This window comes from Fundulus heteroclitus, chromosome 24, assembly GCF_011125445.2.
Source record: "Fundulus heteroclitus isolate FHET01 chromosome 24, MU-UCD_Fhet_4.1, whole genome shotgun sequence".
NCBI classification, from domain to species: domain Eukaryota; kingdom Metazoa; phylum Chordata; class Actinopteri; order Cyprinodontiformes; family Fundulidae; genus Fundulus; species Fundulus heteroclitus.
In genome coordinates, this window is record NC_046384.1 from 8,673,154 (window position 1) to 8,692,037 (window position 18,884).

Consider the following 18,884-nt stretch of genomic DNA (forward strand, 5'->3'; position numbering starts at 1 on the left):
GTGAGGAGCCAAAGACCCCCAGAGCACCGAGGCAGACGCCGGGGAAACCAAAACTCCAGATGCCTGAAGGGACTTTGAGAGCAAAGGTGCACAAGAGGGACCAACTAGGGCTGGACGTAAATCGATGATAGAAAAAAAGTAAATAAAAAGTTCAATAGAACAACCGTTTTCCTTCCTTTTACATTATAGCCATGTAGGTTAATATTACAGTCATTACATCCTCCCAACCAATCACAACGCAGACCCAGGAACCAAGCCCCGCCCCCTTCAAAGAGTTCAGAGAGCACGTGTTCTTTTTTTTTTTTCGTTTTTAAAAACTTTTAGTTTTGGTAAAAAGTTGGTTGAATAAAGGGTTGAGTTTGAATTCAGTGTTTGTGAGTTCTGTATCTAAAAATAAAACCGCTAAGCAACAGCATAAAATGACCAGAGCTGCATTTAAAATATATATATTTGACTTTGTTGATAATTATCTTATGAATATGTTGTTTTTTTCTATATCGACCAGCCCGTAGGACCAACACAGGGAAAGCTTCCTCCCCCCCTCATCTCAGAGAGGACTGGCCCTTTTTAAATTTTTGATAAGATGTTCTGCCCAGCCCCGCAGCATGATGCTGCCACCACCATGTTTCACCTTGAGGGCTGTCACCTTTCTGGCCTCATCTGACCCAGAACACCTTAATTAGCTTTGTCCTCCAAGTGATTTATGGACTATTCACACTGGGATTAAATCACACAGTTGATTGGTGCCACTGGATCATATGTAGGCATTGGTTTGGGTCCACTTACCACTTACACCATCCTTTGGGTTAAAATCATGAGGGCTGAAGCCTTTTTTTTTTAACTCTATACTCCAGCTATGTGTGCTTGATGGTGCCCTAAAATGCTTTTTACGCTCGTTGGGTTCCCGCCGCTCATCCAGGCTAGCTTTCAGTTGCTAAACCTGACCCCCCCTTGGCGTGTCGCCCAATCCGAAGCAACGCCGCCGCCTCACCCAGCGACTGACAGAAACGCGGCGGTAATCTCTCTCCTTTGCTTTCTTGTGCTCCTCTCCCAACAAGCACGCCTTTCACATTATGGTGGAGGTAAGAGCCGTTTAATTGTTAAGGTCCTGACCGCTCCACCTCAGTCCTGCACCACCGTTTTGTTTGACTTGCTCACTCCGGCCCCCCCTCCACCCCCCCACCCCAACCCCTGCCTGGATTAATTGCATGAATGGATGTCTTTTGTTTGCGTCTGTGCATGCATGAAAGCAGCCTACACGGCTTTGAATGCAGCCCCTCGTTCTTTTTTTCTATCATTTTACTTGTGCCGTTTGTCATGTGACCCAGTTTTAGGGATTTTTTTATTTATTTTTTAGCTTCTTCTGCAGTAAAACGAGACATCTCAGAGGGCAAGTAAGACGTTTTCGTATCTGGACCGGTCATTAAGCGCGAGAGCAAAGAGAAACGGAGCCTCCACTGAATGAGCCTGTGAATCAGCGTAGATGTTTTTTGGTTTATTTCTGCATCCTCGTCAGCATTAAAACCCCAAAGTGGCCGATTAAGGAGTCGTTTTCTTGGGGGGGATGGGGGGGCCCATGCAACCCGACCCGGCCATGGGAGACGGTTAACGGTTGGGAAGAACGGCGCGAAGCAGCAGTTTCTGTTTTCCTGTTTCCTGCGGTCTGCTGACTGCGTGTAATCCGCGCCCTGCCACGGCCTTGGCGCCCTGCGACCGGACACCGATCCGGTGACCCGCGCCTCCAGCCCCGAAAGACGGACCCTTGGTGCTTGGGGGGGAGGCGAAGGAGAGGCAGTAGCCCAGAAGCGCAGCTCCTCGGATTCCAGCGACGGCTCAGGAATTCTCCATCGGGCTTAATGGTGCAGTTTTAGCACCTCCACGGGTCATTACTGCTCCTCACATCTCATTGGTTGCACTCGATTAAGGGGAAGTTCTCCTGGTGGCGCTTGTGCTGACTGACAAATTATTATAACCCAGCTTGTTATGGAAACTCAAGGAGCTCTCCAGCAGCACTTACCCAACCCAGGGTTTGGATTATCAAGTAAAGAAAGGGTATATTTTTTTTCCTTTTTGTTTTGAGGAAAAAAAGAAGAAAAAAAAAAGGGAAAAAAAAGAGAAAAAAAAGGAAAAAAAGAAAAAAAGAAGAAAAAAAGAAAAAAAAGAGAAAAAAAGGAAAAAAAGAAAAACAGGACCCATAGAGAAACAGGAAAACCAAAAAGAACAAAAGGCAAACAAGAAAAAGGAAAAACCAAGCACCCAAAACCTGCCCCCCCAAGACAATTCCAAAAAGGAAAAAAAACAAGAAGAAAAAAGGAAAAGAAAAAAAGAAGAAAAAAAAAGGTTATTTCTTTTAAAGATGGCACTGAGGGAGTCCATGAGTACCAAGCCTTGACCAATATCCATTGACAGGAGGTTCCTCTTCTCGTCTATTCTTCTAAACCTGTCCGGTCTCGGTTCCTTCGCTGAGGCGCTCTCCTCTCGAATCAAAGCTCCTGTTACTAGGGGGTAAAAAGAAAAGTCCAAATGGACCTGATTCCTACCCTGGAGGGCTCTGAATGGGGCGGATTAGGCTGATTTCAAGCTGAATTTGTCCGTTGTGTGAATTAAAGCGCCACGGATCAGCCTTACAAATTAAGATTGAGCTGTTCAGTGCAAACGACGGGACTCCAACCCAGACTGGGGTTGGATTTGTTGATTGTTTACAGCGTTTCCCCTTGAAATTTCTGTCCAGCTTTCCATTAATACCACAGAATACAGCTTTATATGAGCAGCCATCTTCTGTCTGCCTTAACCTTTCTCCTATTTATCCGTCTACCTCTCTCTCTCTCTCTCCGTCATGTATCTTTATAAGTGGTTATATTCTGAAGGCTACCTTCCTTTCTTCTTTCCTACCTCTTGATTGAACGAAAACTCTTTAAAATCTACATCTTCCAGAGTTTAGAATATTTTTTGAGCTTTATTCAATTCTAATTTTATTACTTTAGGGATCTGCGTCTATCCATTCATGGCGTCTATCCAGCAACAAAAATGCTTTTTCTTAGAATAAACCAGCTTCTGTTTTCAGTGATTGACGCAGGAAGGTGGATTTCTGTTTCCAGCAGACTTTTGGTGATTTGCGACAATCAAAGCAAATTGTGTTTTTGTAGGACGTCTGAAAATGACCATAAAGACGTTTACTTGTTGAGAACGTGCTGAATTAAGCATTATTTTTTATAATAATCCAGTGTAAATAGTCGTGATCGTCGTCATATTTGTATCAGGCAAACGTTCTCGGTATGTTGAAGCAATCAGGGCACCAGATGAAATAAACAAGTGAAAAAGGGACGCATTCATGCCGTCGGATCCCAAAACTAGCGATACCAATTCTGTCGGGGGATAACTAGCTGGTCAATTAAGCGTTTCTCTTTAACGAGCGGCCCGTGTTCCCCCATCAGAACAGACTCCGCCGACGTCTTCACGGCCAGCAGACGCTGGATTTTAGGACCCTTTTTCTGGATAAACCGGTTCACCAGAGCCCCAAAATGTATTTATTTGAAAGGGGACAGTGCAATTTAATAGCCATGGTGTTAAAATAAAGCAATAAAATACAGGAATATAAGTGCAACTTTCCTCTTAGACGTCAAACACTTGGCTCTTCCCTATTCCTTTCCGTAGATGCCTCTCTGTTTGAGATCTTTGTGCCTACTTCGTACCGTCAGACAGGTCCTACAGCAGTGGTGCTACACGTCAGCTGTCCAAAAAAATCATAGTTTCACTTTGTCACGTTGGCTGGTTTGGAAACATAAAACAAAAAAAACTCAAGGAATTAATTTTTTGAAAGATCATTCATGGCCTAAAATCATATTGTGTAAATTTAAAGTGAAGGTTTTAGACTTCGACTTAGACAACTTTATTTAACAAAAATTAGTTGATTACCCAGCGGTTTCTGTGTCCTCTGGTCCACTTAAGTTGGAGGAATACGTTGGAGGTCACTCTGGGTTTTCTAAGACATCATAATGGTCCCACATATCATCCCAAAACATATCTTAATGTCCAAAAAGGGGAAGATATTTCATAGCTAAATGAAGGCTGTGCTCCAAAACCTGGAGCTGTAGTCAGGTTTAGTTTGCATTGTGAGAAAAATGTGGCCGTCCCCCACATCAGGCAAACCCATCTGGATGAAAACACCGTAGGGAACTAAAAGTAAGTAAAATTTTCTTGAAATTAGTGTATTTATCCTTGATTTGAGCAGCTAAATAAGACTATTTGCCAATGGAAAAAGCATTTTTACCACTAAAATACGATAATTAGACATCCTGCACTTGAAATAAGATGATGGAGATGAATTATTATTTTAAGTGCAAAAATCTTATTCCATTGGCAAATACTCTTATTTAGCTGCTCAAATCAAGGAAAATTTCACTTTTAGTTTCCTTTTTGCAGTGTAAAACCAGTCACACTGCAAAAATGGAACTAAAAATAAGTCAAATTTTCTTGAAATTAGTGTATATGTCCTTGTTTTGAGCACGTAAATAAGATGATTTGCCAATTGAATGAGATTTTTGCACTTAAAATGGGAACCACTCATCTCACTGCAAAACAGAAACTAAAAGTAGGTAAGAATTTCTTGAGATGAGTGTATTTTTCCTTGATTTAAGCAGGTATGTAAGACTATTTGCCAATGGAATAAGATTTATGCACTTAAAATAAGAACAATTCATCTCCATCATCTTATTTCAAGTGCAGGGTATCTGATTATCTTATTTTAGGGGTAAAATATACTCATCCCACTGGCAAATAGTCTTATTTACATGCTCAAATCAAGGAAAAATATACTAATTTTAAGAACATTTTACTTACTTTTAGTTTCTTTTTTGCAGTGCTCCATCATCTTCTTTAGAGGGTAAAATATCTAATTATCTTATTTTAGGGGTCAAAATACTCATTCCATTGGCAGATCATCTTATTTACGTGCTCAAAACAAGGACATATACACTAATTTCAAGAAAATTTGACTTATTTTTAGTTCCGTTTTTGCAGTGCAAAGCTGGCAAACTTCATGCTATTAAGACGTTTCAGATCAAGGGAACCTGTAGAGCGATGCGGCGGTCCTTATTTTGGTCCGTATAGCATGTCTGGGAGGACGTTTTTTTTATAGTTTGGAGCGTGGGACCGCGCGGGCTGCTGTGAAACCCGACCTGCGCGGCCCGCTGGGTCATTTTCACCCCGGTCTGGCCTGTGTTTGGTGTGAAAGCGCCATGCAGACAGCAGGTCTGCCTCACAGCTCTCTGCTAGCTTAAATAAACATTCAAGCCCTCGGCTGAGCCTCGCTCCCCCCCTCCCCGCCGGCCCTTCTCCATAAAAACAAGAATTTCTCCGTTTTGTCTTTACGGTTTCATCCTTTTCTTCCTGCTCATGGTTTTTGTTTTTTGTTTTTATTCCCCCAGCCACTACGGCGTATTTTATTCAAAGTTCACGACAAACTGTAAAAGTTTCCGCTTGATAAAAATCGAAGCGATATACGCTCCTGCACGTTTGCCATCTTGTCAGGACACGCCGTATCGTCTCCTTTTGGCGTGGATCTGGACGTGAAACGGGTTTCCCTTTTATGGCAGGAGAGGAAAACAGACGGGGCTTGACAGGCGTGCCGGCCTGATATATCGTCTCTGTCTCTGAGCGGATCCCGACGAAGCCTCGGGGGGGTGTTAGAAAGTTGCTCCGGTTCAAGTGAAAACACGAACACCCTCCCGTTTTTTTTTTTCTTATTCTTACAGAGGCGAGGAGTTCAAGCTGAGATTTTTACAGCAGCGTCTCTGGTTGCATCAAAGGCCGTCAGTCATGTGCTCGTCTTTCTCCCTCCACCTTTTATCCCTGTGGAAATGTGACTCCAGCGCCGCATGCTTCTCTCTCAAACCCCCCTTCCTCCTCCTCCTCCTCTTCCTCACGCTTTCTCGTCTCTGCTCCGGCGTCGTCCTCTGCAGAGTCACATGTGAAAGTGATCAGCCTAATCCCGATCACCAGCTGTGTTTAACCTACTTTGGGTCGTGAACGCTTTTTGTCCCGATGGTATTAGCGTGAACACGGGACGCATGCAGGAAGTCGGACACAATGCCCCCTGTGTGTGTGTGTGTGTGTGTGTGTGTGTGTGTTTTCTTTCTTATATTCAGTGACACGCAGACTTTTAAACAGTCTGTTGTGCGTTAAACTTTCTCTTTACATATCGTCTCAGATCCTACAGCGACCAGTGCACAGCTCACCCACACCCATTGATTTTAAGCTTGTTTTTATCAATTAAACTGTATTTTTACAACACATGTCATCTCAAGGCAGTTTATAAAGTCAAATTCAATCAAATCCTCCAGGTTGGTGAGAAAGTTTCCTCTCTAAGGAAACCCAGCAGGTTGCATCAAGTCTCTCCAAGCAGCATTCACTCCTCCTGAAAGAGCGTAGAGCCACAGTGGACAGTCGTCTGCATTGTTGATGGCTTTGCAGCAATCCCTCATACTGCACTGCAAAAACTGAACTAAAAATAGGTGAAATTTTCTTGAAATTAGTGTATTTGTCCTTGATTTGAGCAGGTAAATAATCTTATCTGCCAATGAAATGAGTAATTTTACCCCTAGAATAAGATAGTTAAATATAATGCACTTGAAATAAGATAATGAAGATGAGTTTTTCCTATTTTAAGTGCATAAATCTTATTCCATTGGCAGATTATCCTATTTACCAGTTCAAATCAAAGGCAAATCAACTCATTTCAAGAAATTTTCACTTATTTTTAGTTATGTTTTTGCAGTGTGAGCATGCATGAAGCGACAGTGGAGAGGAAAACTCCCCTTTAACATGAAGGAGAAACCTCCAGATTTTAAAGACATCAACACCAGCAGGCCTCTGAGTATCACTAATTGTTGCTGCACAGAAAATCAAGCCAGATGTTTTTTAGCTGGTCGACAGTTGCTGTCCCCTGACTGTCCCCCTTATATGTATTTAAGATTCAGTATAAGGGCCAGCTTTTTTTTGCAGAGTATAAAATGAGCTAAGTTAAACTTTTGGATCACTGATCTGGTCGGTTCAGTAGTAGACGGGGTGTTTAGCATCAGACCAGGGTCCGAGTCACTGCTGGTACCACCAGGCCATACCTGGACCCTGCAGAGGAAGCACAGGATGGCTCATCTATAGCAGCCAGAAGGCTTGCTGGGTCTCCCAGCACCGTCTCTGGGTCCTGGAGGAGACTCCAGGAGAGCTGGACCGGGCCGTCAGAGGTCCTTAACCCATCAGCAGGACCGGTATCTGCTCCTTTATGCAGGGAGGACCAGGATGGGTTCTGCCAGAACCCTACAAAGTGACCTCCAGCAGGCGACTGGCCTTATCGTCTCTGATTAAGCCATCAGAAACAGACTTCATGAGTTTGTTCTGAGGTCCCAGCGTCCTCCAGTAAGCCCGGTGCTCTCTGCCCGGCACCGTGGAGCTCGGCTGGCACCAGGATGAAATCCTTAGACCCTTCATTGGTGCACTGGGTCCTGGGTTCCTCCTGGTGTAGGGTAATGCCCAGCCTGATGTGGCAAAAGTCATCCAACACCTCAGCCTGTCCGGGAGCTCAGTGATGAGGCGTCTTGTGTACCTGACGCGTTGCCCGTTCCTTATCCGGGTGGATATCCAGCAGGACCTGTTTCCAATTGAGATCTGACCAGTTTTCAAAGTGTTCTTCTAAAGTTTAGGAGCAGTGTACATACAGGTACAACTCCAACCACGTCCTAAGTGCCAGTATTGGTCTCCTTGTTGTTTTCATAGATAAAATGTAACATTTTGTCCTCAAACTACCAAATAAAAGCCAATAATGGGTTCTTGAACCTCATCTAGACACCCAGAAGTGTTTTTATTTCTACCCGCACCTGTTTATCCCCAGTAAAAATGTGAATACCGCGTACCCCTACTGACAGTTTCCCCCTGGTGCACGGGGCATCCTGAGTTCCTTAAGACAACTCAACTATTTTCGGTTTCACCAGGTGGAAACCAACTGGGGTTACTTGAGGATGCATTTGGAGAGGTTTCACGTGAAAAGTGAAATGATTTGTGCTTGAAAGAGCAAATCTGGGACGCTCTTGGCTCCCCCCGTAACTCTGAGAATTAAAACGTGTGACGCACACCAAGCAAGGGGCTGGCTGTCGGAGATAATGAAGTGTTTTCATGCAGCCGTTTCCTCTGTTTGTAATGTAATTAAATGGCAGTCAGCTGGAAGAGGCGAGGTCAGGCAGAGGTCTGGAAAACTACGCCGAGGGATTGATTGTAGGGCTCCTGGAAAAACCTCCCAGCTCCGTTAGAGGTCCAGAGAACGTCCAATTCATGCAGGGTTCCCAAGCGGCCTTGAAAAGCGTAAAACATGCTCCCAAATCTGAATGAAACAAATGTTTTTCCGTTTTCCAGAATGCAATAAAGTCCTTACGAAATGGAGTCATTTTCAGACCAATGTTACAGCAGGAAGGGCCAAACATTTAGTTTAGAATTTGACTTGTTTTGTTATTTTCTGAGACAAAATTCTTTGTCGAGGTGATTGTAGTGAAAAAAGTTACCGGTTGTCTTGCTCTGTAAAAGTTGAACCCTCAGTGTAGCTCTCACAAAACATGGTGAAGACCATGGCAAGCATTGAATAGGTCTTATTATCGCTTGGAAAATGAAAATATCTTTGTCGAGTTAATGAAATAAGGAACGGATGTCAAAATGAGTTCACAAGACTATTTGAGGAGAACAAGACGATGAACCGTCATCGTGACAAAACAATCTACGGTCTTGTTATCTCTAGTTATTCAAACACATATATGATGGAAAATTATCTTGAGGTCTTATCTCGTGTTAACAGAACTGATATCACATCTAAATAACTTCACGTCATCGTCTAATATGCATATTTGTTCATACATTTGTGACCCCAGGCTGTAGGAGAGCTTTTGGCAAGACAGAAAAGTTATTAAAAATAGTGAATAAATGTGTCTGGAACTAAAAAAATTACCTTTACAAAATGATTTAGGAATTTTAATACATTACCTGAATCCAGACTGCACAAAACCACATTAAGAAATGTACCAAGAACACAGAGGTACACAGGAAGGGAACGAGGTGAATAAGTGATTGAAGCTCGGTGTGAATCAAATTTAGGGGATTATTTTAGTGCAAAGACAATACAAATAATAATTTAAAAACTATATTTACGTGACGAGGCAGCAGCTGTTGCGTGCCTGTGAGACTTCGCTGAGGGAATCAATACAGTGACTTCAGAAAGAGCAATGCTTTCTGTAAAGTAGCCGTTAAACAAAAAAAAGGCGCTTTTTGAAAGAAAACTACTAGAAGGATCTGAAAAGATGCTAAATGTAGCAACAAGGACGCTAAATGTAGCAACAAGGACGCTAAATGTAACAACAAAGACGCTAAATGTAGCAACAAAGACGCTAAATGTAGCAACAAAGACGCTAAATGTAGCAACAAGGACGCTAAATGTAGCAACAAGGACGCTAAATGTAGCAACAAAGACGCTAAATGTAGCAACAAAGACGCTAAATGTAGCAACAAAGACGCTAAATGCAGCAACAAAGACGCTAAATGTAGCAACAAAGACGCTAAATGTAGCAACAAGGACGCTAAATGTAGCAACAAGGACGCTAAATGTAGCAACAAAGACGCTAAATGTAGCAACAAAGACGCTAAATGTAGCAACAAAGACGCTAAATGTAGCAACAAGGACGCTAAATGTAGCAACAAGGACGCTAAATGTAGCAACAAAGACGCTAAATGTAGCAACAAAGACGCTAAATGTAGCAACAAAGACGCTAAATGTAGCAACAAGGACGCTAAATGTAGCAACAAAGACGCTAAATGTAGCAACAAGGACGCTAAATGTAGCAACAAAGACGCTAAATGTAGCAACAAAGACGCTAAATGTAGCAACAAAGACGCTAAATGTAGCAACAAAGACGCTAAATGTAGCAACAAAGACGCTAAATGTAGCAACAAGGACGCTAAATGTAGCAACAAGGACGCTAAATGTAGCAACAAAGACGCTAAATGTAGCAACAAGGACGCTAAATGTAGCAACAAGGACGCTAAATGTAGCAACAAAGACGCTAAATGTAGCAACAAAGACGCTAAATGTAGCAACAAGGACGCTAAGTGTAGCAACAAAGACGCTAAATGTAGCAACAAAGACACTAAATGAGACGTCTTCCCTCCTGGAAGCAGCGCAGTAGCCGCTAGCTAGCTTCGCAGCCAGACAGGAAGGAGCAGGCGGTGCTTTTTTTTCAAATAAAGTACATTTTATTGTATCATATTAATAAATAAATTTATTTCAAACATGGATCATGGTTAGCATAAGTGCACAAATATAGGCTACACATAATATAGGGTGAATATTACTGAATTTAACATGCTTTTATTTTTCCGTAGCGGCGCACCATGATCAGTTACATGTAGCTGAAACCCTGCATGAAAATAAGCTTCAAGCCTTGTCTTGAGATATTGAAACCACTGCTAAATGACTATTAGTTCTTATGTCGAGATAACTAGGTAATAAAACTTCTACTATGACAACAGTAACTCGAAGTCTGGTTACTTTTTAGCCGATCAAACTGACCTCTCATCCAAAACAAGCTCAAGCTATTGTTATTTTTACATTTTGACAATTTAGAAATATCATCATGGCTAAATTAAGTGGAAATCTGGTTATTTGGCGAAGACTAAGCTAATATCACAACAAATTGAGCTCTAGGTCCTGTTATCTCATCCTACTGATAAAAATATGGTGCTATAATTCACTCACATTCGTGTTATCTTGATATAATGAAGCCATTGTTACATGAAAACAAGCCCAAGATCCTGTTTGGTCCGGATAAAATAGGGAGATTTAACGAGCTAAACATGTCGTCGTTCAGGAATGCTTAATTTGATTTTAGTTAAGTCAGGAAGTTTGAATTAATAGATTTAGGTTTTAAAGCGGCAGCCTGTAGGGCCACTGCTTTGTTTTTCTGGACAGCCACAACTTTTGGATATACCAAAAAATACGTGAATATCCAGGATCAAGACGCACATCTAGATAAACCGTAAAGCACCTGTAAGGCAGGGAGGCGGGTTGCTCACGATTTGCAGAATTAAAATAAAAATAAAAATGAGACGAGGAGGCGGGGAGTGAACGGAGGAGGAGATTTCTGAGTGGTGATGCCGTTAAAGTCCAGGCTAACATCCCGTCCTCTGTTTCTCCGCAGGATCCCGGACCGTCGCCTCCTTCCCCGGTCCTGGGCCAGAAACCGCTGCAGCTCATCGAGCTGAAAGCCAGGGGGCGCTTCGGCTGCGTGTGGAAGGCCCAGCTGCTGAGCGACTACGTGGCCGTGAAGATCTTCCCCATCCAGGTAGCGCTCGCCGCGGGGCGTAGTGGGGGGGGGGGCGGGTAGGTCTGAGAGCCGAGCTGACCCCTTCTTCTTCTTCTTTCAGGACAAGCTCTCCTGGCAGAACGAGTACGAGATCTACAGCGTGTGCGGCATGAAGCACGACAACATCCTGCAGTTCATCGGCGTGGAGAAGAGGAACAACAACCTGGATCTGGAGCTGTGGCTCATCACCGCCTACCACGACAAGGTGCGTCCTTCCCGCCTGCATCTCAGCCTCATTGACCCTTGAATTTAGCTCGTTATGGGTCTGCAGAGGCTCGCAGGAAGAAAGGATTGAAGCCTCAGGGCTGATTCACACCTCGGTATCCGACGCATCCGAGCGGCTTTGTGCGGTCTTGGCCTGCGTGCCGAGGCTTGCTTTGAGTCTCCTCTCTCAATCAAAACGCGGATATTAAAGAGCGGGTTCAAAGGAGGAGACGACAGATTAATTAGAGGGGAGCGTAATCAAACACGTTAGAAGAAGAGAACATAAACGGGTAGATCTTCACCCTCAGGCTAAGCTGATCGGCTGTTCTGTGGGGGCGACCTGCCCTCTAGTGGTCACCACCGGCACCTGCAGCGGTCTGTGATGAAAGATAAAATCATTTATTCTTGTTTTTCTGCCACAAATTAGCAGTTTTATAAATTTATACAGCTGCATATATTCCCTTTACTGACCTGCATCTGTTTTCTTTCTGATTCATGGTCATTTTATTTATTTTATCTTGTATTTATCCAGGAAATAAAAGTCTTAATTTAGACAGTAGTCTAAAACCTGTTAGTATTTTTCCTATTTTTACTTCTACAGTCCGCCTCAGCTCAGAGTAACACATAATGTTGTTTCTAAGAGAATAATTTAAATTAGATTTTTAAAAATACCCATATTTCGTTATCATTCATGTTAATAAAACAATAACTTACATTTTATTTAATTAGTAGCGGCTTCAATCGAAGTAAACAAGGAGACGCTGCCAAACATTAATTAGTTTCTTTTTATTCAATTAAATCTTAATATCATTTTTTTTTTAAAAGAAAATTTTAACCACATTAATAATAAGCAAACTTAACCTGCTGGGACAATTTAAATTTTACTTATTTTCGTTTTTTCTAGTCCTTAAAACATACCTATTTCTTGTTATTTTGACATTTATTACTATCCATTTTATTCTATATTGTTTTATTTTAGTGCTTTTATTGGCTAAATCTATTTCATTTTTATCTTATTTGTGACATTTAGCTTTTTATCTCATTAATTATTATTCGCTTCCATTATTTTGAACTTTCTTCTTAAATATATTACCTTTAAATTACCTTAATCTACTTTTTTTCATTTTTATTTGATCAAATAAAGTAGGAAATAAACTGAAACCGTTCTATATATTTAGAAGAAAAGCTTAAAGCTAATTTATGTATTTGAATGTAGGTGGAAACTCAACAGAAACGGTTTTCTCAGAATAAGAGCTGCGATTTTGCAGATATTTGCTTTACTTTTATTTTTTACACTGCAAAGACGGAGCTAAAAATAAGTGAAATATTCTTAAAATTAGTGTATTTTTCCTAGATTCGAGCAGGTAAATAAGATGATCTGCCAAAAGAATACGATTTTTGGTTGTAAAATAGGAACAATTCATCTCCATTATCTTTTTTCAAGTGCAGTATATCTATTTATCTTACTTTAGGGGTCAACATACTCATTCCATTGGCAGATAATATTATTTACCTGCTCAAATCTAGGACAAAAACACTAATTTTAAGAACATTTTACTTATTTTTAGATCCGTTTTTGCAGTGTAAAAGCTGGTTGGAGACATATTGACCCACAGAGGCTGATCTTGCACTGCAAAAACGGTTCTAAAAATAAGCAAAATGTTCTTAAACATGGTGTTTTTGTCCTTGATTTGAGCAGGTAAATAAGATTATCTGCCAATGGAATGAGTATTTTGACACCTAAAATAAGATAATTAGATATTTAACACTTGAAATAAGATGATGGAGATGAATTGTTCCTATTTTAAGTGCAAAAATCTTATTCTGTTGGCAAATCATCCTATTTACCTGCTCAAATCAAGGACAGATACACAAATTTTAAGAATATTTCACTTATTTTTAGTCCCGTTTTTGCAGTGTGGGGCGTCTCCCCGTCGTCAGACTGAGCAGAACTTTGTGTTTTCAGCATTTCTGGCTGTTCTGACCCGCCCAAAGCTCTCTAAACGCTGCGTCCGTCTCCCTGCAGGGCTCCCTGACGGACTACCTGAAGGCCAACATCGTGTCCTGGAGCGAGCTGTGCCACATCGCCCAGACGGCGGCCCGCGGCCTGGCCTACCTGCATGAGGACATCCCGGGACACAAGGACGGACACAAGCCGTCGGTGGCGCACCGGGACATCAAGAGCAAGAACGTGCTGCTGAAGAACAACCTGACCGCCTGCATCGCCGACTTCGGCCTGGCGCTCAAGTTTGAGGCCGGCAAATCAGCCGGAGACACGCACGGACAGGTCGGAACCCGCCGCTACATGGCCCCCGAAGTCCTGGAGGGCGCCATCAACTTCCAGCGCGACTCCTTCCTGCGGATCGACATGTACGCCTTCGGCCTGGTCCTCTGGGAGCTGGCGGCCCGGTGCACCGCCGCGGACGGTGAGCGCGACGCCTCGGCGGGGGACGGCGACGACAGCGAGAAGCTGCTTCTGACTTTTGTTGTCGTTGACAGGCCCCGTGGACGAGTACATGCTGCCATTCGAGGAGGAGGTGGGCCAGCACCCGTCTCTGGAGGACATGCAGGAGGTGGTGGTCCACAAGAAGCTGCGGCCCTGCCTGCGGGACTGCTGGCAGAAACACACGGTGAGCATTTTGGAGGCATCTCCTCAGCCGTTTCACAATATTTAGTGTAGAGAAAGTTGAGTGGAGGGAAAAAGTGTGGCTGGAAAGGGCGGATAGCTGCTGTTGCCACATTTCAGGCTTCAAAGGTAAAGATATAAACTGTAATTTTTTTGTGAGGAATCAACAACAAGTGGGACACTATCACAAAATTTATTGCATATTTCAAACTTTAACAAATTAAAAAGCAGAAAAATTTGGCGTGCAAAACTATTCAGCGCCGCCTTTTGCTGCAATTACAGCTGCGAGTCGCTTTGGGGTTTGTCTCTATCAGTTCTGCACATGTTGAGACTTGGTGGCAAACTTTAAACGAGACTTTTTACGATATCTTTAATAAATTGCTTCCTTTTTGCCAGATTTGTTTAATATATGACTTTCTGTTGTCCTGTGGACAGAGTCTCCCACCTCAGCTGTAGATCTCTCATCATATTCTCTCTTCAAGGGAATATGCAAATAGATCCAAAACTGAAATTTGGTCATTCAGGTTTTATACTCTCTTGGAAATTGACGTTTTTTTTTTAAATTTATGTATTTATTTATTAATTTGTCTAATCTCAGCACTAAGAACAGGATTTGGGTCTTTCTCTGAAAACGTTTGTTTTTATTTGTTTGTTAAAATTGGTGAAATACAGCAGAGTTTGTGCACCAAAGAGAAAGAGAATATAAAAAGTGTATTAATTAAAAGATAAATACTATAATCTGACCCAATCTGTATAATCTGATTGAATATGACTTTGTAAAGTGCCTTTAGATGACATGTTTCATGAATTGGCGCTATATGAATAAAATAAAATTGAATCGAATTAATATTTTCAATTGAAAGAAGGTTTCAACTTGTCTAATAATTTTTCCCTAATTAAAAACCCAACATCTAGAGAAAGTTTGCTGCCCTGAAAGGAAAGGAGCTGATCAATTTTCAGTGTTTTATTTCTGAAAAAAGGTTTAAAATATCCAACAGATTTCCTGACGGTGTCCCACCTGTTGTTGATTGTCCAATCAGGGTCTGGCCATGCTGTGCGAAACCATCGAGGACTGCTGGGACCACGAGGCCGAGGCCCGCCTGTCCGCCGGCTGCGTGGAGGAGCGCATCGGCCAGATGCAGCGCCAGGCGCCCGCCGTCGGCCCCGAGGAGATCGTCACCGTGGTCACCATGGTGACGAACCTTGACCTCCCGCCCAAGGAGTCCAGCTTATGATGTGCCGGTCGACCCGGAGGGGGGAAGCAGACGCCCGGCCCTGGTTGGTTGGCCCCCCTGCCTCCCCTGCCCTCCTCCTTTTTTTTTTTTTTTTCTCTCCTCTTATTGGTTCCTCACCGCATCGAGTCGAGATCCACCTCATTTTGATACGTGTGCCTGAAGATTTTAATGTTTTTTTTTTTTTTTCGGGGTGAGGACGATGACGCTTCGGGGAGAGAACGAAAAACATCATGTATGTTTTTTTTATATATATATATATATATATCCACACGCGGAGGAATTTCGCCGAACTCAGCGCATTTTTGTGTTTATAAAGACAAAACAAAAACATTAAGAGAATAAATGTAGAAAAAAAAGAGACGAGCTGGCGGCTCCTGAAGCGTTTGCTGTTCTTCTTCTTCTTCTGCGTTTCCTGTTGAGGACGCATCAACGGTTCTGCCAACAAAGCAACGGCTTCTGAATGTTTATAGTGTAATGCTGCTGTACATAGTGAATCACGGAGGTGGGGGGGAGAAAGGGGGGGGGTCCATTTTCAAACCATAAACCTCCTTCAGCCAGCTATACCTCAGTTCAGGCGGACGCCGTCTTCGCTCACAGTTTGGACCCCTCACGCCCCGCCCCCCCACAACGCCGCCGGCCTGGGCTCGTTGCTAGATCCATGAAGTTGATTTCTTTGTGATTAGCGTGGATATCTGTTGTGTTTTTGTTGTTTTTTTGTTATTTTTTTTCTCCTGAAATAATCTCCAGAAAGTATTGGACTCCCGCGGCCCCAACGTCTCGCTTCGGGTTCGCTCGCTCGCACCTTTTCGTTGCTCGGTTGTTGTTTTTCGGCGCTCTATTCGGAGCCTCTGCTCTCTTCTCCACGCACCTCAGGAATCTTTGCTACTCGCCACACCGATCTCCGGTTCCCCTCCTCGACGCTTTCCCTTGCCCTAACCCGCGGCGGCAGCGAGCCGAGGCGGGGGGCTCCCTCCTCCATCCTGGTGCCATTTCTACCTGTCTGTATTAGTTACTCTCGTCGATGTCAGGCCAAACGGATGTACAAGACGTTTTTTTTTTTGTTTTTTTTTTTTGTTCTTGAGGGGACGTTGAACACTGGTGCCGGCATAACCTGCAGTCTCTCCTCAAGCTGCGGGGCGGTTTTCCCCCGCGGGGAAAATAAAAGCTAAAACGGCAGGAGTGAAACATGAGGAAACTTCTCTCAGAGGTTCAGGGTGGCGCTTCAGATGGATCAGGGAGAAAAAGAGCCACACACAGTTTCCACCAACTCGTCGGCGTCAGTTTAATTTTGGGCTTTTGAGTTATTTAAAACTTATTCGCTAAAACGGGAACAAAATGAACCTTTTTGACCAATCGGTCTGCATGATTTGAATCAAAGTGCCTTGAGATGACGCTAAATAAATAGAAAAATACACCCTGGCTAACATTTAGGCAGAGGTTTGTCTGCTCCGTTTGGCTCTTAATTGGTTGGTTATATATACACATATATGTTTTTCAACTATATAATATTAACAATTTAAATCAATGCCTGCAGTCAAGCCATTAATATTAAAAATAAACTTCACTTACATCAAGTTTTTTTTTTTAGTTTATTAACACTAATCGTCTCACTACTGACTGCAGGCGCAGAGCAAAACAGCAGGGGGCGCTGTTGTCACATTCAGAAGGTTTTAATGGAGTTTCTGAGAAGCTGCTTTAGATAATTTCCCTTTTATCTAAAAAGTTAAAGTCCTTTTTTGTTCCACATGTTGGCAAAATACGGAGGAGGATTAGGGCCACTCAAAAATTTTTTTTTACCCAATTCTGACTTTTTTTCTCAGAATTCTGGGATTAAAGTCAGAATTCTGAGAAAAAGAAAAGTCAAAATTCTGAGAAAAAAGTCAGATTTCTGATTTTTTTTTTTTTTTCAGAATTCTGAGATTAAAGTCAGAATTCTGAGATTAAAATCAGAATTCTGAGATTAAAGTCAGAATTCTGAGAAAAAGAAGTCAAAATTCTGAGAAAAAAGTCAGAATTCAGATTTTTTTTTTCAGAATTCTGAGATTAAAGTCAGAATTCTGAGATTAAAGTCAGAATTCTGAGAAAAAGTCAACATTCTGAGAAAAAAGTCAGATTTCTGATTTTTTTTTTTTCAGAATTCTGAGATTAAAGTCAGAATTCTGAGATTAAAATCAGAATTCTGAGATTAAAGTCAGAATTCTGAGAAAAAGAAGTCAAAATTCTGAGAAAAAAGTCAGAATTCAGATTTTTTTTTTCAGAATTCTGAGATTAAAGTCAGAATTCTGAGAAAAAGAAGTCAAAATTCTGAGAAAAAAGTCAGAATTCTGATTTTAATCTCAGAATTCTGAGGAAAAAGTCAGAATTAAGTAGATTTTGAATGGCCCTAATCCTCTTCCGTAGCAAAATGCCGACATATTCAAACAACTTCAATTGCTTGAAATGACAATCTCAGACTCAAAAGCCCAAAATGAATTAGATTTATGCTTGAGTTTCTGAAAGCTTCCACTGTAAAAATCAAAAAGGTTCTTATTTTATTTTATTTTTTTTAAAGGGAAACTTAAAAAAAAGAAGTGAGACGGTGAGTTTGGGATGTTTAAACAACAACAACAACACAGCAAACCTGAAGGAAGTCGAAGCCATCACCTTATTTGCGCACTGTAGCACGAGAACAGCATCCGACGCTTCCATTCTGCTGCCCGTCCACGCGCAGCTTTGGGTCAAAGGTCAGGGAGGAGAAGCGCCTGGGAACGAAAAGGAGAGCGACCTCCAGCAGCACTACCTCACTCGCAGGGATTTCTTTTTGGGGTAGAAGAGTGGCAAACGAACCAAAAACCTGTAAGGAAGGAGAAGCTAACAGAACGCCTCCCATCGGCGCAAATCCAGGTTAGGAAGAAGTTTCCTCATTTTCACCGCCGTAACTCAGAACAATGCCAGTATTGTGTGTCCTCAAATGCAAAAAGTCTAGCAGTATTTGAGCCAATTTGGGATATTTGACCACTTTTTAAAAATAAAAAAAAATAGGATGAGCTTAAAGCGCGATGAGGAAACCGACCCCAGCTGATAAACACCATTCAGGGATTCAGTACTATGCTCCTCTAAGTTCTAGCCAGTTTATATGCAACCAGTGCCGCAAACTTTACCCTACGCCTCCGTAGGATCTGCTGCAGGAGTGGCTTTCAATACACACACATACCTATAGTAGCATTTTAATTTTTACCCTTTTTCGTTTGTTCGTTTTTTTTTTTTTTTTTTATCCGTGACCTTGCATATTGATATGTCGTATTTATTTTTTTTTGTTTTTTGTTTTTTCGTTTTTCTGGTCTGAGGTTTCGGGGATCAGAGCTCAGGTGCAAACTCTTAAAAGTCATGAAGAGTTGGCACTTTATTTTATTTTAAATTTTTTTTTTGCAGTTCTTTGTTGTTATC

The 18,884-nt window shown here is 42.1% G+C and overlaps 1 protein-coding gene across 2 annotated transcripts in view; it reads left to right on the forward strand.

The window, feature by feature from the left end:
- The window catches only part of LOC105918946 (activin receptor type-2A), a 61,345-nt gene extending 44,372 nt beyond the window's left edge, over positions 1-16,973 (forward strand). Inside the window, exons 5-10 of one of the 2 annotated variants that reach the window (XM_036127936.1) lie at positions 1,059-1,082; positions 11,229-11,372; positions 11,455-11,598; positions 13,624-14,023; positions 14,097-14,227; positions 15,264-16,973. In XM_036127936.1, coding sequence (XP_035983829.1) covers positions 1,059-1,082; positions 11,229-11,372; positions 11,455-11,598; positions 13,624-14,023; positions 14,097-14,227; positions 15,264-15,458 — 1,038 coding nt within the window. In that variant the 3' untranslated portion in view covers positions 15,459-16,973. The remainder of the gene's footprint in view (positions 1-1,058; positions 1,083-11,228; positions 11,373-11,454; positions 11,599-13,623; positions 14,024-14,096; positions 14,228-15,263) is intronic. The other variant, XM_036127937.1, reaches the window with a different exon arrangement.
- The last annotated feature ends 1,911 nt before the right edge of the window (positions 16,974-18,884 follow it).